This window comes from Ascaphus truei, chromosome 21, assembly GCF_040206685.1.
Source record: "Ascaphus truei isolate aAscTru1 chromosome 21, aAscTru1.hap1, whole genome shotgun sequence".
Taxonomy (NCBI): Eukaryota; Metazoa; Chordata; class Amphibia; order Anura; family Ascaphidae; genus Ascaphus; species Ascaphus truei.
In genome coordinates, this window is record NC_134503.1 from 7,699,444 (window position 1) to 7,719,908 (window position 20,465).

At 46.1% G+C, this 20,465-nt stretch overlaps 1 protein-coding gene across 7 annotated transcripts in view; it reads left to right on the forward strand.

The window, feature by feature from the left end:
* Window positions 1-20,465, forward strand: part of KCNT1 (potassium sodium-activated channel subfamily T member 1) — a 215,107-nt gene that overhangs the window by 50,431 nt on the left and 144,211 nt on the right. For 3 of the 7 annotated variants that reach the window (XM_075578831.1, XM_075578833.1, XM_075578832.1), the window contains exon 1: window positions 19,484-19,781. The exons of the other annotated variants lie outside the window; for them this stretch is intronic. In XM_075578831.1, the coding sequence (XP_075434946.1) occupies window positions 19,633-19,781 (149 nt within the window). In that variant the 5' untranslated portion in view covers window positions 19,484-19,632. Of the gene's footprint in view, window positions 1-19,483; window positions 19,782-20,465 lie in introns of those variants that run through there. 7 annotated transcript variants of the gene reach the window in all.

Sequence of the window (20,465 nt, forward strand, 5' to 3'; positions counted from 1 at the left end):
GAGAGAAATAGAGGGACCTAGCCCTCTTAGACCACAATGTATGGGTCTTACACTCAAATGTACACTATGAAGGAAGTAGTTAGAGCGTTGTGCTTCCCATGACGAAGGCTCCGAAACGCTCTAACTGAAAATATAGCACCAGACCTCTCCGATTAGGCTGCGCACCTGGTAGTAGCGTCCTCTATTTCTCTCATAAGAGATATGTGTATATAGAGGTTGGACTATAATACCTCACATTCAAAATTGATTATGGACATACAGAGTCAGTAGCCCTCTTAATAGAACATGGTTATAGCTATGTCAACAAAAGAGTAGACAATGTGAGATGGTAATCTTAATATTCGTAGAAGTTTGATTGTAATATAAATAGTGTTTTTTTTTTTGTTTTTTTTTACTGATAATTTTGTATTAATTTTCTCAACTTGTTAGTGGGAACAGAAGGAAAGGGGGAGGGGGTGAAGGAGCACAGGAGCATCATTGACCAATATACATACAAAATATTTTGTTTACATCATCGACTTTGATGGAACATCAATTATACATTTGAACCAGGGATTTATACAAGATAAATATTCAGGTTAAGCATTAAGGGGCCTATGCAGTAAGCATTCAAAAGCCACTTATCAAGCATTTATCGCCCAAAATGCCTACTGCTAATCAGTAAGCAGTGATAAGCGGGTGATAAAAGACTGAATCGCCCCCCCAAAAATTGCTCATAAAAAAATAATCCCTGAGACAGCGGTGATAAGGCACGTATCAACTCTTTTCGGCATGTTCATAAACTCGCGCAATTCTAGTAGCAGTAATTAGGCTATCAACGCCTATCACCGCTCTAGAATGGTGATTTGATCACAAAAACCTGGCGTGGAGGTGATGGAAACCTGCAGAGAAGCGGCGAGATGGGACTTAGGTACAGGCCCCGTTATTGGGGTGCCGATATCTCCTATGCATTTAAATGTCTGCGTCACGTGACCGTGGGAATAAAATGCATAGGAGATACCGGCACCCCATAACGGGGCCTGTATCTCGGGAAGTAGGGGGTCTCCGAGGCTGAAACCAATGCGGTTCAGCTCAGGAGACCCCCTGCTCTTCTAAACTATTAACAAAATTAAAATGTATACACATAAATTTCGGTTGAAAATTGCACAGGGAGAGACGGCTCTCTCAGAGCAGCTCTCTCTGCAGCAGATACAACTCGCCGGGTAAGGCCTTTTCAGAGGGTCGTTCATCAGATCACCGGCTAATCGCCCGTTTTGTGAATTTTGCTATGACCGGTAATCAAGGCTTTCTGAGTACCGTGATAGCAACGCTCATAAAAACGGTAATTTAAATGGCCCGGTGATTTTTTTTTTAACGAACCTTTAGTGCATAGGCCCCTAAGTCCTTATTACATTTTAATAATGCAAAGTTGAAGTCCACTATTTCCGCCACTATGTGACTGCAAGGATTCGCCCCAAGGTGCGTTTGGGAGTTCCAGAGGAGAATGCGAGCTCGTTAGAGAGGTGGGCGGCCGTCTGATTTAAGACTTTTGTAAATCAGCCAGGGTTGCCACACCCTCTGGAATTGTGGGCATGAGACCCTGAGGACGTCCAGTAGTTTCTCCATGTTAAGGGCGTAATATAAATAGTTTAATATCAATTACCGGTTCATTTAAAAGAAAAAAAAATTCCTATATTCTTATGTGAAACAGCTGACATATGCAGGGATTCATCGAGCTCTGACGCAGCGTACCGCAGCCACTCATGTCAACGGCAGTTGATGCCGGATCGGGTGCGATACCCGGTATAAATAATACATTTCCGCACGTTTGATAATATGGGGAAGGTCACCGTTTAAATTTGACGTCCCTGGCAATCACCAGTTGTCAATTCATTTGCTATGGTACCGGATGGCTTATTAGACCACAGACGGTGTGTCCAGGAAGACTTGGGTAGCCAGATGTATGTTTAGCCTGATGGGTAATTGCCCAATCGGCGTGAAATTTCTCTACAGCCAGTGACGCTCATCATCCAATTACCCTCTACTGTATCAGCACAGTCCCCATTCTCAGGGGAATCACTGCCAACTTAAACAACTCAACCAAATGATCTTATCAGACAAGCAAAACATTTACATTACGCGTCATGTGCTTTGCTTGACGTTTTTAAATACAGTTTAATTCTACATTTTCTAAACTCGTCATTAGGGCGCGTTGGGGCTAATGTATAAAGTGTGTCCGAAAGTCATTTTGTCGTAAAACTGATGCAAAGAAAAGTAGCACCGGCGTGTGCGTCTTGTGCGCCAAATGTATAAACACGGTTTTGATGTAGAAAAAATGATGAGCACACAAGACAGTGCACTCAGTAGAGAATTCACTTAAATGCACACCACTTACATATAAAATATAACCTTTATTGACATTATCGGTAATATATGTTTTATGTAATGTCAATAAAGGTTATATTTTATATGTAAGTGGTGTGCATGTAAGTGAATTCTCTACTGAGTGCACTGTCTTGTGTGCTCATCATTTTTTCTGATTCACTTCAGTTCACACTTTGCACCCACCTGGTAATTATCGATTATTTTTCACTTAATTAGTATGGTTTTCAGTTGATCACTCCCTATCTTCTCCTTTTTTTGCTCCGGTTTTGATGTATGTCCATTTTATTCTCCAAGAAAAGGGGGTGAAATTACAACACAGGATGTTGTCCGTAGCACACATATGTAAATCATATGTTAGTATAAATTACAAGCGTGTGCCTCTTTTGTGCACATTGTCCACCAAGTTTTTCAAGTAGAATGCAAACAATTATTATTACACTAATAAGCACGGACATGACGCGCACCGTACAGTGACTAAGATGTGTGACAGATATCCTGAAAACCTGACCTGTTGGTGGCCCTTGAGGAGTTGGCTACCCCCGGTGTAGACCATGTCACATTATTTTGCGTTCCACTCACTGTGCATCGCTGACATTGAAGAACAAGGTGACATCAGCAGACAAGACGTGGCTTTGATTTACAGCTCAGCCTTAGTGATCTCATCATCAGCATTGTTACCGTTGTTGGCCGAATCAGATGTTCGCTTCCAGCCTGGCAAGACAATCCAGACCCACTTGTCTTAGTACCTTATCTTAATGTGATCTCCTGGTGACATGCCCATCCCTGCACCCTACACTTTTACACCTTGAGACCACCCCTGCATTATGGTTCAATATTGCAAGAGGGACAATGACACTGAACAACATAAAGCTGGCACTTGGTGTAGGAGGAATGACCACTTAGGCTGTGTTAATAGTTAGGGCGACTGCGATGTTGAGCAGCGCCGTAGCAAGTGCATGCAGTCCGTCGCGGGTGCCCATAGTGGGCGCGGCTGCAACGGCGACTTCTGACGTCACGGGGTCGCGATCGCTGGAAGTCAAAGGATCCTCAGCGATCAGCGCGTGACGTCAGCGGCACCGGAGCGTTTCAGCCAATGAGGGCGAACCGCTCACAGCCACGCATCTGCCACGCCCCCCGGTCACCCTCTCTTGTCTCCTGCACTATATAAGCAGGAATCGCTATTACAACAACGACAGTTGACGTCACGCGCTCGCCGTAGCCCCAACTATAAACGCAGCCTAAGGGCTGGGACCTGCTGCGTCCGGCGGCGCGGGCGGCCGCTTGAGCGTTCCCCACCGGCAGGGGAATCCTCCTGAGCAGGTCACAGTCCCCCCTCACTGCACGGCTCACTACGTGCTGTGAGGCGTCAGCCGGCAGGGGATGCAAGAAAATTGAAGCGGTGACGCGTCAGCCCGGGAGCCCAAGGGAGGGGGGGGAGTAACGGGTCCCTCCACTCCCGCCCCCCTCCCGCTCCGGCTCCCGCTCCCTACAGACCGCATATGGCTAAGGCCCCGCTCCCTCAGTCCGCGCGCCCGCCACGGTCTCGGTCTGCAGGACAGGAGGGAGCTGCTGCGGGCTGCTGGAAGGTAAGCAGCTCCCGCTCCCTTCCCCCACAAATGCCCTCACACACGCTGACACTGAGACACACACACACACACCACCCCCTACCTTGTGTAGGAAGCTGTGTAACAGCTCCCACTCCCGCCCCCGCCACTGATAGGCTCATCAGCGCACCACGTGACGCGTCACCACTCGGGATCACAATTTTCTTGCATCCCCTGCCGGCTGAGGCGTCACAGCGCGTAGTGAGCCGTGCGGCGAGGGAGGACTGGGACTGGCTCACAAGGATTCCCCTGCTGGTGGGGAACGCTCGCGCGGCCGCCCGCGCCGCCAGGCGCAGCGAGTCTCAGCCCTATCGCGGTCTGTGTCTGTCAGCGCGCCGCCTGTCTGCAGTGCGGGCGCGCTGACTGAGGGAGCGGGGCCTTAGCCTAAGAGTAAACAAGAGATCATGAACTGGGAGAATAACGGAATAAGATGCTGTATAGAGTGAATGAATCAATCAATGATCAATAACATTATCTGGTCAATTAAAGAGATCCTGGACTTGGGGAATAATGGGGCGAGAAGAGGATTTGGGGGCCTAGTTACTAAGACCGTATTTGAAAAAAATGTTTGCACGTCAACATTTCTGTGCTAAAAGTAACATGCTGGATGCCTGATTTATACAATTGAAAAAAAATAATAGTTCGTAACCTGTGAAGGTTCTTCCCTGGGATAAGAAACCATCTCCATTCAAAGGAATGGGAGTAAATCACAGTATATGAATGTTGGTATATAGCTTTGTTTTGAGCCAACTTTCATCAGAATGTGCAAAAAGTTTGCTGTGGAAAGTAGCTTCTTAAAAACTATTAAAATGAAATGTGATTTATAAAATGTAAAAAAAAAAATGCTGTTTGATTGAATTTGGTTATTTCTTTCTCAATGTGCTAAGCCTCTCGGGAGAAGGGAGATCATCGAATGCTCTGCTGAACCATAACCCATCTAGCACAAGTACTGTATCCTCGTGATAATTACATTACAGATTTACAATATCAGGCTGGGTAAGATAATGCGCACAGTCTGCATAAAAACGGATTCCTACAGAGCCATTAATCTGCCTGTCGCTCGGATACTCAGAGCAGCAGAAGGATGTTTTCTACTGTACCTGAAGACCGATTCAGGTACCATTGTGCCACGGCATACCGTTTATGCTCTAAATGCAGAATGGGAGAGGCCATTTTTAAATCCCCTCTTACAAAAATAAATAAATAAAATAGTTGTAAGCATGTGAATAAAAATGGAGTTTGTCTTTTAAGTTAATTTAAAAATTGTACTTTTTGTGTCCCCCCCCCCACCCCCCCAGTACCAACAAGCATGTAAAGTAAGGGGTACGGTCTATATCAGGGGTGTCAAACTCAGTCTGTTCCTGTTAAATTGGCCAACTTGCACAGATGGGTTAAACAGAAACAACAGGACTGGTGCATACAGCAGTATAAAGTAACAGCAGTCACACAACATATAACTGCAGATGAATAGAAAATAAGCTTAAAGTGAACCCAAGTGGTAAGTTATGGAAGTGCACTAAAACAGTGACATGTAAAATACACTTAGATATCAGACAAGTAATCATGCAAGTAATAAAGGTATATGTAATAAAACAAAAACCTCCCACTCCACCTACAATAGAAAAGCGTCATCTTTTTTTTCTTGCAGATAGTTGTGGAACAGGATAAGGGAGCGGGATACGTTATACGTAAAAAAAAAATAATCAGCAAAAGGGAAAATGTAGAGTAGTAATGCGAATACCAGATGAAAAGATCGTTCTTTTAATCTTCACACATTATACTCACATTGATATGAGTACAGCAAGCATGGCACACTCTGAAAACCAGGGGTATGGATAGAATCCAGTCTTGTCTAGGATGATATCTTGGATTGAGCGCTGTGTGGGTATACTTAAAATAGAAGAGAGGTGAAACCATAGCACAGACTGTCTGATCGCAGTTTATTGGAATATAGGTTAAAAACCCTACAAAATGCGCAAATACAACTAGTGGGAGAGGGAGTGGCTCAGTGAGTAAAGACACTGACTGTCACTGAGAGTTTGAGAGCAGGGGAGCCTGGTTCAATTCCCGGTGTCGTCTCCTTGTGACCTTGGGCAAGTCACTTTATCTCCCTGTGCCTCAGGCACCAAAAACATAGATTGTAAGCTCCATGGGGCAGGGACCTGTGCCTGCAAAATGTCTCTGTAAAGCGCTGCGTACAATCTATTATTATTATTAGTGCAATAAAACAGGGCGCATAGAATACGGTAAAGGAGTGACGTGATCTCACAGCCCCTCTCGCGTGGTTCAGATGAACACTGATGCTGGGCTAGTGCTTCCTATCACGGCCGCTTGGAGACAGCACCTCTGCTCCACAGGGTTCTCTCTGCGATGACCGGGTGTAAACAACTCCACTCTCCTCCTGGATTCAAGGCGTCTCCTGACGAAGTTTGTCTTATCCAGCGAAACGCGTCGAATCCAGGAGGAGAGTGGAGGCTGTTGCACCTGGTCAAATCAGAAAGAACCCGGGTTCTAGGGTGTTCGTGTTGCAATAGCCAAAACCCGAGACAAATGCACCTAGTCAATATGTTGTGAAGCCACTTTCCAGCGCTGGAGAACAGTTCATCTCCATTTGAATAAATGAGACTAACATCTTCTCCAGCGCAGGGAAGAATCTTCATAGTGAAGGGCCAATGTGTGTAGCTGGTATAATTGTGTTGATAGAATGCAGATGTGCCGTTATGCAGGCTTGTGCCAGCAGGGGGAGACTTTGTCCAGGTTTTCCTGCATATTGATGATGACTATAATCTGATGATTGCATTATTTTTTTTGTTTATGTATTTGATATGGTTGAAGTTGAATATTTCCTGATCCCTTCATTTCACCATTTATACTAAAAAAAAATATATGATACACATATATTAGTCTTGAAGACACAGTGATTATTAGTGTGCTGTGAACACAGGCAGTGGAAGGGATGTTTCTGCATATTTAATTACAAATGAAAGCTGGGGGCATCAGTGAGATCACCACTTCTGTATGCATGTGAAAACACCTTCTTCAAATAAAATGGGTCATTAAGCCTTTACAGTGCTTACCGCATGCAAACATATCCTTAAATCAGCCAAGCATTTTATCTTCTTATCTATCTCAATGTCTTGTATAGCGCATACACACAGCCAGCCATGCGCCTACGCGCTTTTTAAAAACTCCAAAAAGGTGGAGCGAAGAACCAAATGGGGTTCGGAAAGGTGTCAAGTCTTGAGCCGTTTTCCAAAAGTGGGACAGTCTTTGATGCTTCTGAGATTGAGAAAGAGACCACTGAGTCTCCACTAGTGCTCAAGCCACAGCACCCAAACAAAGTCAATGCAATTCACATAATCTCGAAAGAGAAACAGAGCTCACCTGTATGTTCATGTGTGCCACATTCATGGATTAAAAACCTTTTCTACGGCATATTATCGTTTGGTGCCCGCTTTTTGTTCCTGTGCTTTCCTGGTTCCCTGCGTCCATCTGGATTAACAAGGAACTCTTTATCTACATTTGATGCTTCTGATATGTATGGGGAGGGCATTCCATTCCCAGGCTCTCTGCACCGTGCAGGGGCACGACCAGCTCGTCTTGTGCGTTTCAATCTGGGGACTTTTGTAAGATGAAGGTTTTTGGAATCGTAGGTTCGAGGTGCGTCGGTGCAACCTACATTTTATTTGAAGGGGATCTTGTGTCATGGAGCGCCCGGTGTAACAGTGAGGAGTTTAAACGTTGTTATGTGCTAACCTTCAGGCATCTGGCTTTTAATGGAAAAGCAATACAAAAACCGTGCTCTACTAAATATTTCACCTGTTCCCGTGCTATTCTGTCCCAGCATGCTACCTTCTCTTGTAATAGTGACAAAATTTAGTCCAGGGGTGCTTAACTCCAGTCCTCAAGTCCCTCCCAACAGCTCAGGTGTTCAGAATATCTCAGCTTCAGCACAGATGCCTCAATTAGAGGGTCAGTATTCGATTGAGCCACCTGTGCTAAAGCAGAGATATCCAGAAAACCGGACCTGTTGGGGGGGTCTTGAGGACGTGAGTTTAGCACTGCTGCCTTAGAGAAAGGACATTGTCTGAGAGAATAGGAATACGTGTGTGCAGAATGTGACCAGAATGTGACCGTGAGCTTACATTTAGTGCTGCAGAAGCTGTATGGCGTAGGTGTGCAGAACAGCGGTTCACAAGTCATGTCGGGGAACACACACCAGACCATCTTTTATTAATTCATTTATCATTCCTAAAATGTTATGCGCAGAGGTTCACATTTATGGTCATAAAAACGTCTTCATAGCAGAAAAAAAAGCAATTATAATGGCAATAGTTTTATAAAGGATGTAGTAATAATATGAGGGCTCCTGAAATGCTTCCATAAGGAAGTGGGCTTTAGGTAGGATAAGCGTGTGCCGTGTTGGATGGCGTGTTCCTTATATATTGGCTGGGAAGGAACCTTATGAAGGTCTAGACCTTAAGTAGACCAGGCACAAGAAAGCATAGAGCTATTTTATTTGCAAGTAGGTACTCCTGCCACATTACTTCAAGCAGGGATGTCCTGGGTATCCCAGTGTGGACAACCTCCTTCCATGGCAGCATGACACCATGTCCATTCCTGGTCCTTCAAGTGCCAATTGTTCATCTGAATCCAAATGCTATTGTGAACCAGTGATCATGGATGGTCGTGCCCCTTGAGTACAGGGAGCCAGGGAATGGCACACCCTCCCTAAATCCATCAGAAACATTAAAGACCATCCCACTTTCAGAAAAAGGCTCAAGACGTGGCTCTTTGAAATTGCCTTTCCGAACTCGGATTTGATTCTTCTGTCCACCCTTTGGATCTTTAAAAAGTGCTTACAGTAGGAGCAGGGTTCGCTCTATGTGTGCGCTATACACGACATTGATATTGATAGGAGAGACAGAGAGAGACACACACACAGAGACACACACAGAGAGAGACACACACAGAGAGACACACAGAGAGAGAGAGAGAGACACACAGAGACACACCCCAGTCCTATTCAGGTATCCTTGAATTTGCCCCTTTCAAAGGGTGACCATATTTGTCCGAGCAACAACCGGGACAAATGACATGCATGTGCAGTCGGTGCTCGCCAACAGCGCATGCGTGAACGGCGAGCGCCAACAGCGCATGCATGAAGAGTGCTTGGCTGCTGTGTATGCGTGATCAGCGTTTGCCGGTTTCTTTTGCATGCATATAATCAGAGCTTGCCGATCACACATGCATGAGAAGCCGGCAAGTGCCAATCGCACATCAGCGGCATAGTAAACCTGGACAGAACCCCAAAAAGTCGTGACAGAGGCATAAATACTGGGACTGTCCCCGCTAAACTGGGATGTCTGATCACCCTACCCTTTCAGCCTATTTATGGCACCTCTCTATACACAGAGGGGAACAAATACAGCAAATAGACCTATGATGCTTAAAAGCCAATCCCCCCTATTCAATATTTTGTGAAGCCATTTTTTTTTTAACTAGGGAAAGTATAAGCTCTATTCACACTTAAATAACTACGGCTTAAACATACCCTAGCAAGGAGAAGATGACAGCATATTAAATGGGGACGCAAGGCTTTTTTCACTTACAGATTCATGCATTTCAGATCCGACGGCTGCATATTTGACTCACGACTTTGGAGGAATATTTAGACGCCCATGGAGGGTATACAGAATGTGCGTGGGAAAGTACATAGGTGGCAGAAAATGGTGGTAAGAGTCTCACCACTGTTTCCTGCCACCTATGTACTTTCCCACGCACATACACCCTCCCCTTGCGTCTCACCGCAAGACACCGATTGTCTTGTAATTGCGTGCCTTGCAGCTGGCCTGGATTGATTAGGCGTTCTTTTGCTAGGTGTGCTGTGTGAACGGCCAGCGTGACGTTTCCTGCTGCTCTTTAAAATGGTTCAGCTGTGAGAACTTCATCTAAAAATATGAATTGAAGATTTATTTTTAAAATACCCCCGATTTTAAAAGCTATTTGAATCAGAAGTTATTCAGAGGCTGCATTGCCTTTTGCATTAATGTCGCAACACACAATATAGCAAAAAATCCCCAACACGTCTTTTACAAGCGTCTAATAAGTGCAACAAGTCATTCTTACATTTGAAAAATAATCCAATTAACTCTTCAATTTTGGTTGCATTATTCTGGACTATCTCCTGTGATTATTCCCTTTTTTAAATCGGTAACACAGGCATCAGTTTGTGTTTCTAGTGGGTTTAAATATGTCTGCTATGACAGGGCTGTGCTGTATAATGAGGACATTGACTTTACCTTCTTGTTAAGCTATATATGAGATATACTGTAGGGCCATACTAAGAAGTGCTACTTCATAGAACACCTTTAAGCAAATTTTAGTAAACATGGCCCCTAACACTTGAATGGGACCAACACGGAGGGTATCGTATGGAGTAGCGCCGTTTAGTAAATAGGGCCCTGTACATTTAAGGATCAACTGCAGCATTATTAAATGTATCTGGAGTTTCAACTTCTTTGCTTTGCAATGTAATTCAGACTTCCCTAGCAGAGAAGAAGGTATATAACCTTACACGTCAGATAACCCAGACCTTGGCCTCTTTCAGTATTCTGTAAAACCATCTTCCCCTTACTAGGGTGGATTGGGGCTCAATTGAATGGATCTTACATCTTTCACAGCAAGGAGAAGACAGTTTCAGGGCGTATTGAACAGGAGACCTAGAGACTACTGAGAAAATATACAGTATATGTCGGTGTGTTATTGTAATCAAGGAAAATTGCAGTCAAATGTACAGATATAGAATAAAGCCGAGACGATGGTAGATTTATCCACACGTGCGACATACCTGACTTCGTGACCTCTGCTGTAAGTAGGACGCTTTGCAAAAGGGCTCTTTTCATTATGTCTCAGCCGAGACCTAATTTATCTGGTCTAATTAAAGATGCAATCTTACAAAACAGGATTTTATAGAATCTATATCGTCCCTCGAATGATTCCGCACCATCTTTGTTGTCAATTGTAATTTGTCCTTGGGAGGTTAGTTAAAGCAGACTGATGTACCCACCCTGTGTTAACTGGAAGGTTACAAGAGCATTCTGTAGACACGCTGTTAGTGAATGGAGGCGTGAGGGCAGGGCCCCCATGTCGGGGGCCCATAGAGTCCCCCCCCCACAAACCTTTTCATTCCCCTCCCCCTCTATTCCCCCTTCTCATCCTCTCCTACCCCCCTTTAATCCCCCCTCATCCACTCCCACCCAACATGTATTTCTCTCCCCATCCTCTATCTCTTCCTCCCTCTCCCCAACACAATCCTCTCCCCCCCCCCAGTCAGTCCCCACACACAAACCAGCCCCACCCCCCCACAATAGCCACACAATAAAACACACATTTTACCTTGGGGGCGGGGCAGAGGGGGGAAGGCCTCTGTGCCGAAGTCAGACCTGATTTCCAGGTGGGCCCAACTTCCAGTCTGGACCAGCTGGGGGGGGGGGGGGGTGAGAGAGAGGAGGCCCCGTAATGGCTGGAGAGATCTGGAGCCCAGCAGCAAACAGGCCGTTGACAGTTGTTACAATTCCCCCACCCCCCCATCGGTGGCCCTGTGTGAGGTTACAGGTTTTTAAAAGGTGAGCACCGCCCCCCCCCCCCCAATTCTCAAGACTGCCTTCTCTCCTCCAAACCAACCAAGGTCTTGGTAGTTGTTGACCATATAGTACTAGTACATTTATCTCATGTATTCCCCTACCTCCCCCACCCCCTCCCATTGAAGTCAATGGCTTTTATGCAGAATGCCAGGTAGACACATTCCTTGTGTAGTCGAAGACGTTGGAGTCAATTCTGTATGGTCCAAAGCAGCTGCTTAGACCATTTCTGAACAAAATTCCCTGTAGACAACGTTGAGGATTTTGATCCGAAAAGTCCCAAACGGTCGCGTTGGATTATACAGAATTTATCCATTTAACGCACTTTAAATGAAGGGAGCTGAGCTAATCTAAAGCACATGGAAGGCAGCTAGGGTTGCCATGTGTCCAGTATTGAACCGGACTGTCCTGTATTTGGGCACACTGTCCAGCAAAACATTAGAGGTAATACTGGACATGTATGTGTATACCGGTATTACCTCTCTGGACATAGTGACCTGACCAGCTTGGGGGGCCGCAGGATTTCCCCAAGCAGGGCTGTTGCTAGGGGGCCGGGCAGCTTCCTCCATCCCACATTACCCAGCAGAAGCCAATCAGGAGGAGGTGTCAGGAGCCAAAGGTGTGGGGCTATGGAGAGAAGGAAACAGCATGGAGCAGGGAGAGGTGTGTGTGTTGCACCTTCCACCATTGTGTCCAGTTGGAGAAGCCACCTGGCAGGCAGCCCTATTCATAGCATATAGGAGCCAATGAGAGTAACCGATGTGTGTTAGAGGGTGGGGGAGTCTTGCCATGGAAACATAGCATTTGATGGCAGATAAGAACCACTTGGACCACTTAATCCCTGTCTGGTGTAAAACCGCGATCTCATAGCAGAAGCAATTCCGGAGATCTCCGACTTAAATCGGGTCTCACTGATAACAAAAACAATCAATCTCTTCCAATTCAAATGCAATCTCTTCGTCCAACACCCAGAGTTCTCACCAGCTGTGGTCCTTGGAGGCTGCATCTTTGTGCAAAGCACGTAACACAGGCTCCCCCGGCAGCTACTCCCCAGGGAACAGTTTTGCCTAATACAGGAAAACGATTGATTTAATTTATTTTTGTTTCCGCTCCATTCTCCATCTGTTCCGTTTGCTGGTAGCAAAGCAACACATGCCACGTTCTTTATTTTATTACACAGCTGAGCTGTGTCCGCAGGTACAAATATCCTCTATTATATCCATTTGTATCCATAATGTACAACCCCTTCTACTATAGAGAGAGCATCACTCCACAAAATCCTGCCGCCTTCACCATCCCCAGACCTTTCCAAGTAAGACTACATCCCAGATGCCCGGGGCAGGACAGCATGGAAGATACAATCCTATGATGATGGGAGAGAAAGTGAAGACTATAGGAGAAGGGGATTCTGGGAGATGCATTAGTGGGTATCTGTACATGGCCTCCCTTTTAAGATGCTCTATGGGGGAAAGGAATGAGTGTTGAACATTGACGTATTTATCTCAAGGTTGATACAGGCGGCGCTGCATTTTGAATAGGAATATCCGTTTTATATATCCGAGCTTGACGTTTTTCGATCACCACAAGGGTCATCAATGCATGTAATGCTATCCCTTTAACAGTGATGGGTTCAGGTAGCGTAGAGGTATCATTGAGACACAGGTTGGCCACGTACACACATTAGAAAGTGGCCCAAATGCCAAACATCCATATTTACCCTCAACATTTTCCAATTGTGGAACAGGTTTTGGTCATTCTTACCAGCAGATTTTGCATTCTCAGATCATTCAGTTGCATGCAGGTGTGGAGACTTTCAATGCAGCACAATTCATAGCAAACAGCAGGCACGTTAAAGGAGCAATTCATGCAATATCCTACATGTGGTTTTAAAATAAGTCAGTTCTGTAGTATTATATGGTATATGGTACTGAAAAAACATTATGCCATTTTGTATGCGTATTAATATACTGAACACCTTTGGTTTCTATAGCGGGTTTTAACGCACCTCAACAGCAGTGCAAGATCTTTGCAACACTTTCCGTTTTGTGATCATTTGTTGCCAATATACCCAGCAGTTTGAGCTGCAAAATGTAACAATAGATAATGTTACCTTAGTAATATAAGAATACATTGTAGCCGCTGAGTTACATTGACTGAAGGATTCATTGAAAGTGAAAGGCGGCCATTCAGTGAACCCTGGGAAGCAGAATCTTTGCTGAACGATCGGCAGCTTAGGTAACTAGTTTTCAATAAAGGTAATGAAAGGCTGGATGGATATATATATATATATATATATATATATATATATATATATGTATGTATATATATATATATATATATATATATATATATATATATAAAGATTTTGTTTAAGTGCCGCTTGGATTGCCTCTTTAAGATACAAATTTGTGCAGCTATTACTCTCCAGATTACAGCCGAACCCACCCGCTGCTTTTTCTTGCCCCCATTTTGCCGCATTGAGAGTTTGGTATATACTCCCTTTTCACCACATTTTGCAGGAAGCGAGAGCTACTGCATTCAATGATTGGCATATGTTTATATTGTGTTATTCAGGTTGGTTGACACAGCTTTGTAAAACCAGGTGACTTGGAAGCTAATTCACGAAACCCCTCTGCTGCTTCGCACTGCATTACTCTGGCAGTGGAGGGGGTTACAATGTGGATACAATGTGGATACAATGTGGATACAATGTTTCCTTGATGGGAAATGAAAATGATTCCTTGGATTGAAGCTACAAGTGGCGACTCTGTGCTGAGCGTGGCTGATTAGGCTTAAAGCGGGTCACCGTGTAGAACAAAATGTCATTCCTAATAAAGTCTCAGTTCTTGGGACGTGCTTCAATTTGCCGATATCCAGCAGCCGGGTCAGAATGTTTCATGGGAAACATCAACTGGGTCATCGGAGAAAGCTGGGAATGGAACAGCAGGGAGGATGGCCCGCTGCCCGTCACACCACTGAGCAGGTGAACCTACTGTAGGATTAGCAAATACCAGGAAGTCATTACAGACAGTACATTACAGAAACTTGGCAGGTGACCTGGAAAGGGCCCTGTATACAGGAGAGGGGCGGGAACGGGTGGGAAGAGATGAGAGATGAGAGATGAGAGAGAGGGGGGGAGAGAGAGAGATGAGAGAGGGGGGGGGAGAGAGAGATGAGAGAGAGGGGGGAGAGGGAAGGGAGGGAGGGGGAGAGAAGGAAGAGAGAGGGGGAAGGGAAGGAAGAGAGTGGGGGGGGGGGAGGGGGAGAGGGGGGAAGGGAGAGAGGGAGGGAGAGGGAAAGGAACTGAGAGAGAGGGGGAGGGAAGGGAGAGAGGGAGGGAGAGGGAAAGGAACTGAGAGAGAGGGGGAGGGAAGGGAGAGAGGGAGGGAGAGGGAAAGGAACTGAGAGAGAGGGGGAGGGAAGGGAGAGAGAGGGGGTAGGGGAGAGAGGGGAGAAAGGGCGAGAAGCTACAGATGCAATTTTTGATATTCAAGGTAATGAGTCAAAAATGGAGCGCAGCTTTTAGGTCATAGAGTAAGATGACATAACATTGGAGGATGAGTCAACAATATCAGCCACTCGTACAGAAGCCCGTTTGCAAGTAAAGTTATCTTGGAGCTTTCTCCGAGTTTCAATGGTCTCCATGTGGAAAAGAAGCAAAAATGTGACACACTGCGAGCGCTCATTTGCATGTCATTACCCAGAATCCCTGGCTGCAGTGAAAGCATTGTATGCTCAGAGATAATGGGGAATTGCAGGCTGTGCAGACCGGCCTGAGACATGTGAATGTGCTCACAGGCGGGATTTGTATTTGCTGGACGGTGTAAGATTTTGACATCTCTACTACACTGCAATGTCACCGCTGCCGAGGAGGCTGCTAGCTGGAGAACTCCCCCTCCCCCATCCCTCGCAACCCTCCCAAAAAAACAGTATTACAGGCACCTCTGGCACGGAAAGGATTAACAATTTCCCAACAGGCACTCAGAGGGTTAATTCATCAGGCGCCATTACAGATTAACGCACCCGAACGGGCGTTAACTTCCATTCAAGTCAATGGCAGCTCCGGTTCGTTCCGGGTGTGTTATCCCGTAGCGGAGCTTGGTGAAGCTGGCGGTGAGGGCGCTCCATGACGTAAATTATCCCGGGGCAACCGGGCTTCCATTCATAGAAACATACATCTTAAGGTTCGCTGCACTTTGATATAGTCGAGCTCCTAATGTCACTTTTTAAAAGTAATATGATGCTCAACTCCAGTCCTCAAGGACCTCCAACAGGTCAGCTTTTAAGGATGTCCCTGCTTCAGCACAGGGTCTTGCATTCAAAAAGATTGAGCCACCTGTGCTTAAGCAGGGATATCCTTGAGGACTGAGACCCCCCTGTGATGTAAGATACGTTAATAGATGCGTGAGGACCTGTCTTTTGATTGCTATGTTTTTTTAGCGAGGTCATTCTGCGCTGTTGTACTTTGCTCTCCAGCTATGCACAGGATCACAGCGCTTATGAAAACGGCTTTCATTTACATATGAATATCAACTAATGTATGTTGGAGGGTGTTCTTCCTCCCCCTTGCCCCCGAAAGTGCTAGCGTCATTTCGGTGATTACATCAACAAAGTGCTACTGGGCCTAAAGCATTGCAAAAAATAATTAGGCGTTTGGGTAAAAGTGCCAAGACTTGATAAGACCGGGGTGTGATTCCATGGAGACGTCTTAATGGAAGGATAAAGCCTGTGTCAGTTTGTGTTTGTTCCCGTAAAATGAGCTCATCTAACACTCAGAGTATATAGATGCATGATACATGGAGTAAGCGTTGCACTAGGATACATGGGTCCTTGCTCTGTAAAGTGTAATTAGCCGGTGAGATCGCACTGAAGTTAGTGGCCTCTGATTGGGGTTGCCAGGTGGCTTCTTCAAAAATACTGGACACAATGGTGAAAGACACACACACACCTCTCTCTCCATTCCATGCTGTTTCCTCCTCTCCTTGGCCCCACCCCCAGGCTCCTGACACCTCCTCCTGAGTGGCTACTGCGGGGTAATGCAGCCAATCAGGATGGAGGAAGCAGCCCAGCCCACCACCCTGCTCGGGGAAATCCCACGGCCCCCCCAAGCCGGTCAGGTCACTATGTCCAGAGAGGTAATACCCGGTATACACATACATGTCCAGCATTAACTAACTTTTTAAAGAACAGTCCGGTTCAATACTGGGCACCTGGCAATCCTACCTTTGATATATGTTCTGATGGAACACGCAAAATAAAACTTGGAATATGCGGAAGGATTTCCCCCCCACACCTACAAATGAAATGACCACCTGTAGAAGAAGAACTGTTCCCAACACGTTTTCATTCGCTTCTTGAAACTTTGATTTCAGGCTGTTTTGGTGTTGATAAGGCTATCCTCATGTTCCTGCCAAAACATAAGTATGCTTGAATTGGAGGATGTATACAAGCTAATACACTGCATACCCTAAAGAGCTTTATAATGGCTTTTCAAACAGTTTGAGTACAGAGTTCTGGTGTAGTGTTGTCCTCATGCTTAGGCACTACTTTATGCATCAAAAAAGGTTCAGAATTGGCATCTCACAAATATAAAAGGGCTATGTACTGTAGCCCACCCCTAGGGTAACCTCAGGAAGTCACCGCCATGGGGCAGTGGCGAATGAAGACCCTCTGGAGCCTCTAGGTACAAAGACTGTGGGGGCCTTTCCTCAAGGTGGCCCTCGTCCTGCAGTGTCATGTGACGTCGAGTCGCCATGACAACGCGATGCTGCAGGAGGAGAGCCGTTGCGGAGAAGGTAAGGGATGCCCCCTCTCTCTCTTACACACACGCAGATACACCGGTCCTCGGGTGAGGTCCGGGGACTCTGCAGTTCCCTTCTCCGGTCGGGCGGAACTTGGATCCCGGCGCGACAGGAGGAGGGAGAGTATGTCAGACAGGGACCGCCGGGCTGCTGCATGGCGGTCTGGGGAGCCGCAGCCCCTGCCCACCATAATCTATGGGCCCCCTTAAACCTTGGGGGCCCCTGGGCACGTACCTAGTTTGTAACCTGGCACTGCTCAGGGGGTGGTCACTCCTGGCGACACTATTTTTTAATGGGTGGGAAGCAGGGCGTCTCCGGAACGGAACCTCGTTAATTTCAGTTTCGGGGACCCCCGGATTCCTGAGATAACTCCGTAGAGGGGGCCGGTATCTCTGCTGCTTAAATGTCCCGCATCCTGTGGGCCAATAGGAAGCTGTGACATCATCCCTTGCGCCTTCCTATTGACTGGCAGGACACGAGTCATTTAAACCAGGGGTGCACAAACTTTTCTTGCTGCGCCCCCCTGCCTGCTCTTCTCTACCCCCCCCCCCCCTTACCTCAGTTCGGAGTCAAATGACGCTCTGAGGTCGTGTGACATCACGTGATCCGCGGCGTCATTTGATGTCACATTCCCATGGCAAAGCGGCGTCATTTGATGCCGTGTTGCCACAGGGACGTGTCCTGAGCCTGCTGAACCTCGGTAAGTAGAGGTTGCAGAGGCCTCGCGCGGTCCCCTGGCATTTAATTTTAATGACTTGGGGAAGAGCACTGAACCAATGCAACCGCCCGCGCCCCCCCAAAAAATCTCGCGCCCCTCAGTTTGCGCACCCCTGGCTTAAACAGCCAATCCCTACGGAGGTATCTCCGGAAGCAGGGAGTTCTCGAAGCTGAAATTAACATGGTTAAGCTACAGAGATCCCTTCCTCCAAACCGAGGGGGCAATGATTTTTGGGGGGGCAAAAAATGGGGCGTCTTAATAGTGTCTAACGGTGGCACATAACTTGGGGACAGGCCTGGAGCTATGAAGTCACATGAGCCGTGCATGGACTAGAGACAGTGCAGAGAAGAACCACCAGATGAATAAAGGGGATGGAGAATGTGACTTATGAGAGGCTTGTGAAGTTAGATTTATTTACATTAGAAAAGAGGCGTCGAAGAGGTGATATGATAACTATATACAAATATATTCCGGGACAGTACAGGGAGCTTTCAAAAGAACTATTCATTCCAAGGACAGTACAAAGGACTTGAGGGCATCTGTTAAGGTCGGAGGAAAGGAGATTTCACCAGCAACAAAGGAAAGGGTTCTTTACAGTACGGGCAGTTACAGTGTGGGCTTCATTACCCGTGGAGACTGGGATGGCAGATACAATAGATATCTTTAAGAAAACGGGGATATACGAAATAAGTAAACATGGGAAAGATATTTATGCAGGGAGAAATTTGGAGTCGGGAAGGAATTTATTTTTTTCGCCTTATGAGAGATCACTGGGGTTTTTCGTTTGCCTTCCTCTGAGTCTCCAATTGAGCCTGTGCTGAAACAAGGACTGATTGAGCCACCTGTGCCAAAGCTGGGATATCCTTAAAACCTGACCTGTTGGGGGGGGGGGGTGGAGGGAGGGGGTTGGGGTTGAATACGGGAATTGAGCACCCCTGCTTTATTCAACATGTGGAGACTCACGCTGAAAATTTTATGAGAGCGACCAAGTGTCAAACGTCGCATGGTTCGCCAAGTGCGGCGAAAATGGCACGCATCTCTGCAGCCGCGTCAGTGTGGATCAGAGAATGATGAGAAGTGTGCAGCATAGCGCAGGTCCCTTGAAAAGAAGAACAGTGTAAAATAAAACAACAATTACACATGGAACGGTGCCCGTCAGATCCCATTTGCAAATTGAGAAGGCAAGACCAAATAGTACAGTATATAGGATTTATGATGAGGTCATATTGTTCTTGCAAATGAAATGGTCATGCTCCTAATGAGTGTAAATGATGGGAGGTGTTGTGCATTACACCCCATAGCAGTAGTCATACTTTTTCTCTCCACCCCCCCTTAGATGTCTTCACTACAAAATACATCCACAGAGGAGGAATGTTCCATCTCACTGCAGGAGTGGGGAGAATAAGTATAAAATAAGGTGGTACTTGCCTGCAGCAGGATGATTGCTGTGCATGTGAGTTCAGAAGGAGAGAAGGAAGTAGCAGACAGTCTCTGCCAATAGGATGGCGAGAGCCAAGCTGAAGAATTCTCCATCGGAGATCAGCAGCAGCTCAAAGATTGTCCCACCAGTTACCAGAGAGGATCTCAATGGGATCAGTCCACTGCTCCCAGCTCAGATGATGGGTTCCTTGGGAAGTGATGCCGGACAAAGGTATTGAAGCACTGTACTGCAGTGGTGCATGGGGCATGGCGAGGCATGTACTGTAGCTTAATGTTGTACATCTAAGGATGGAGAACGGAATGCCCATATAGTTCTCCATCCAAATACTGCAGCATGTTTGTCTGTCATGAATGGTTGCTTTTATAGCACGTACTGGAAAAGACAGGTGAGAACTTATTCAGATCACAGGCAGATTATTACACAGGCAGAGAACGAATGGTTAACGGGAATTATTTTGCAGTTGACGTCATGCCTGAAAATGCAAAAAAAAAAAAACTGGCTTATTCTATAGGAAACACCATTGAGTTATACTGTGGGTTACCCACATACAATTAATGTATCACCAACGCTGATAGGAATATTATTATTATTTGTATTCAAAAGCACCACGCTGTTTGTGTGGGGCAAATCACATGGCACAGAACCTCAAGAGCACCAGAGATTTTGATCTACTAAATCTTTAAGTTCAGGTACAGCAGATCGTTGCTTCCGTTAGTTAATGCCACGAGAAACAGTAATCGTCAATAATTAGACATCTGTGTAAAGGATCGCAGGCTTGTGAAGGGTTTATTCTTCTGCACAGTGTTTTAAACCCCCCTGTCAATCTTTGCTGTTGGCATCCACGCACACTGCCTGTCCCTGTTTGTGTCATGATTTCATATAGAGTGTTGGACA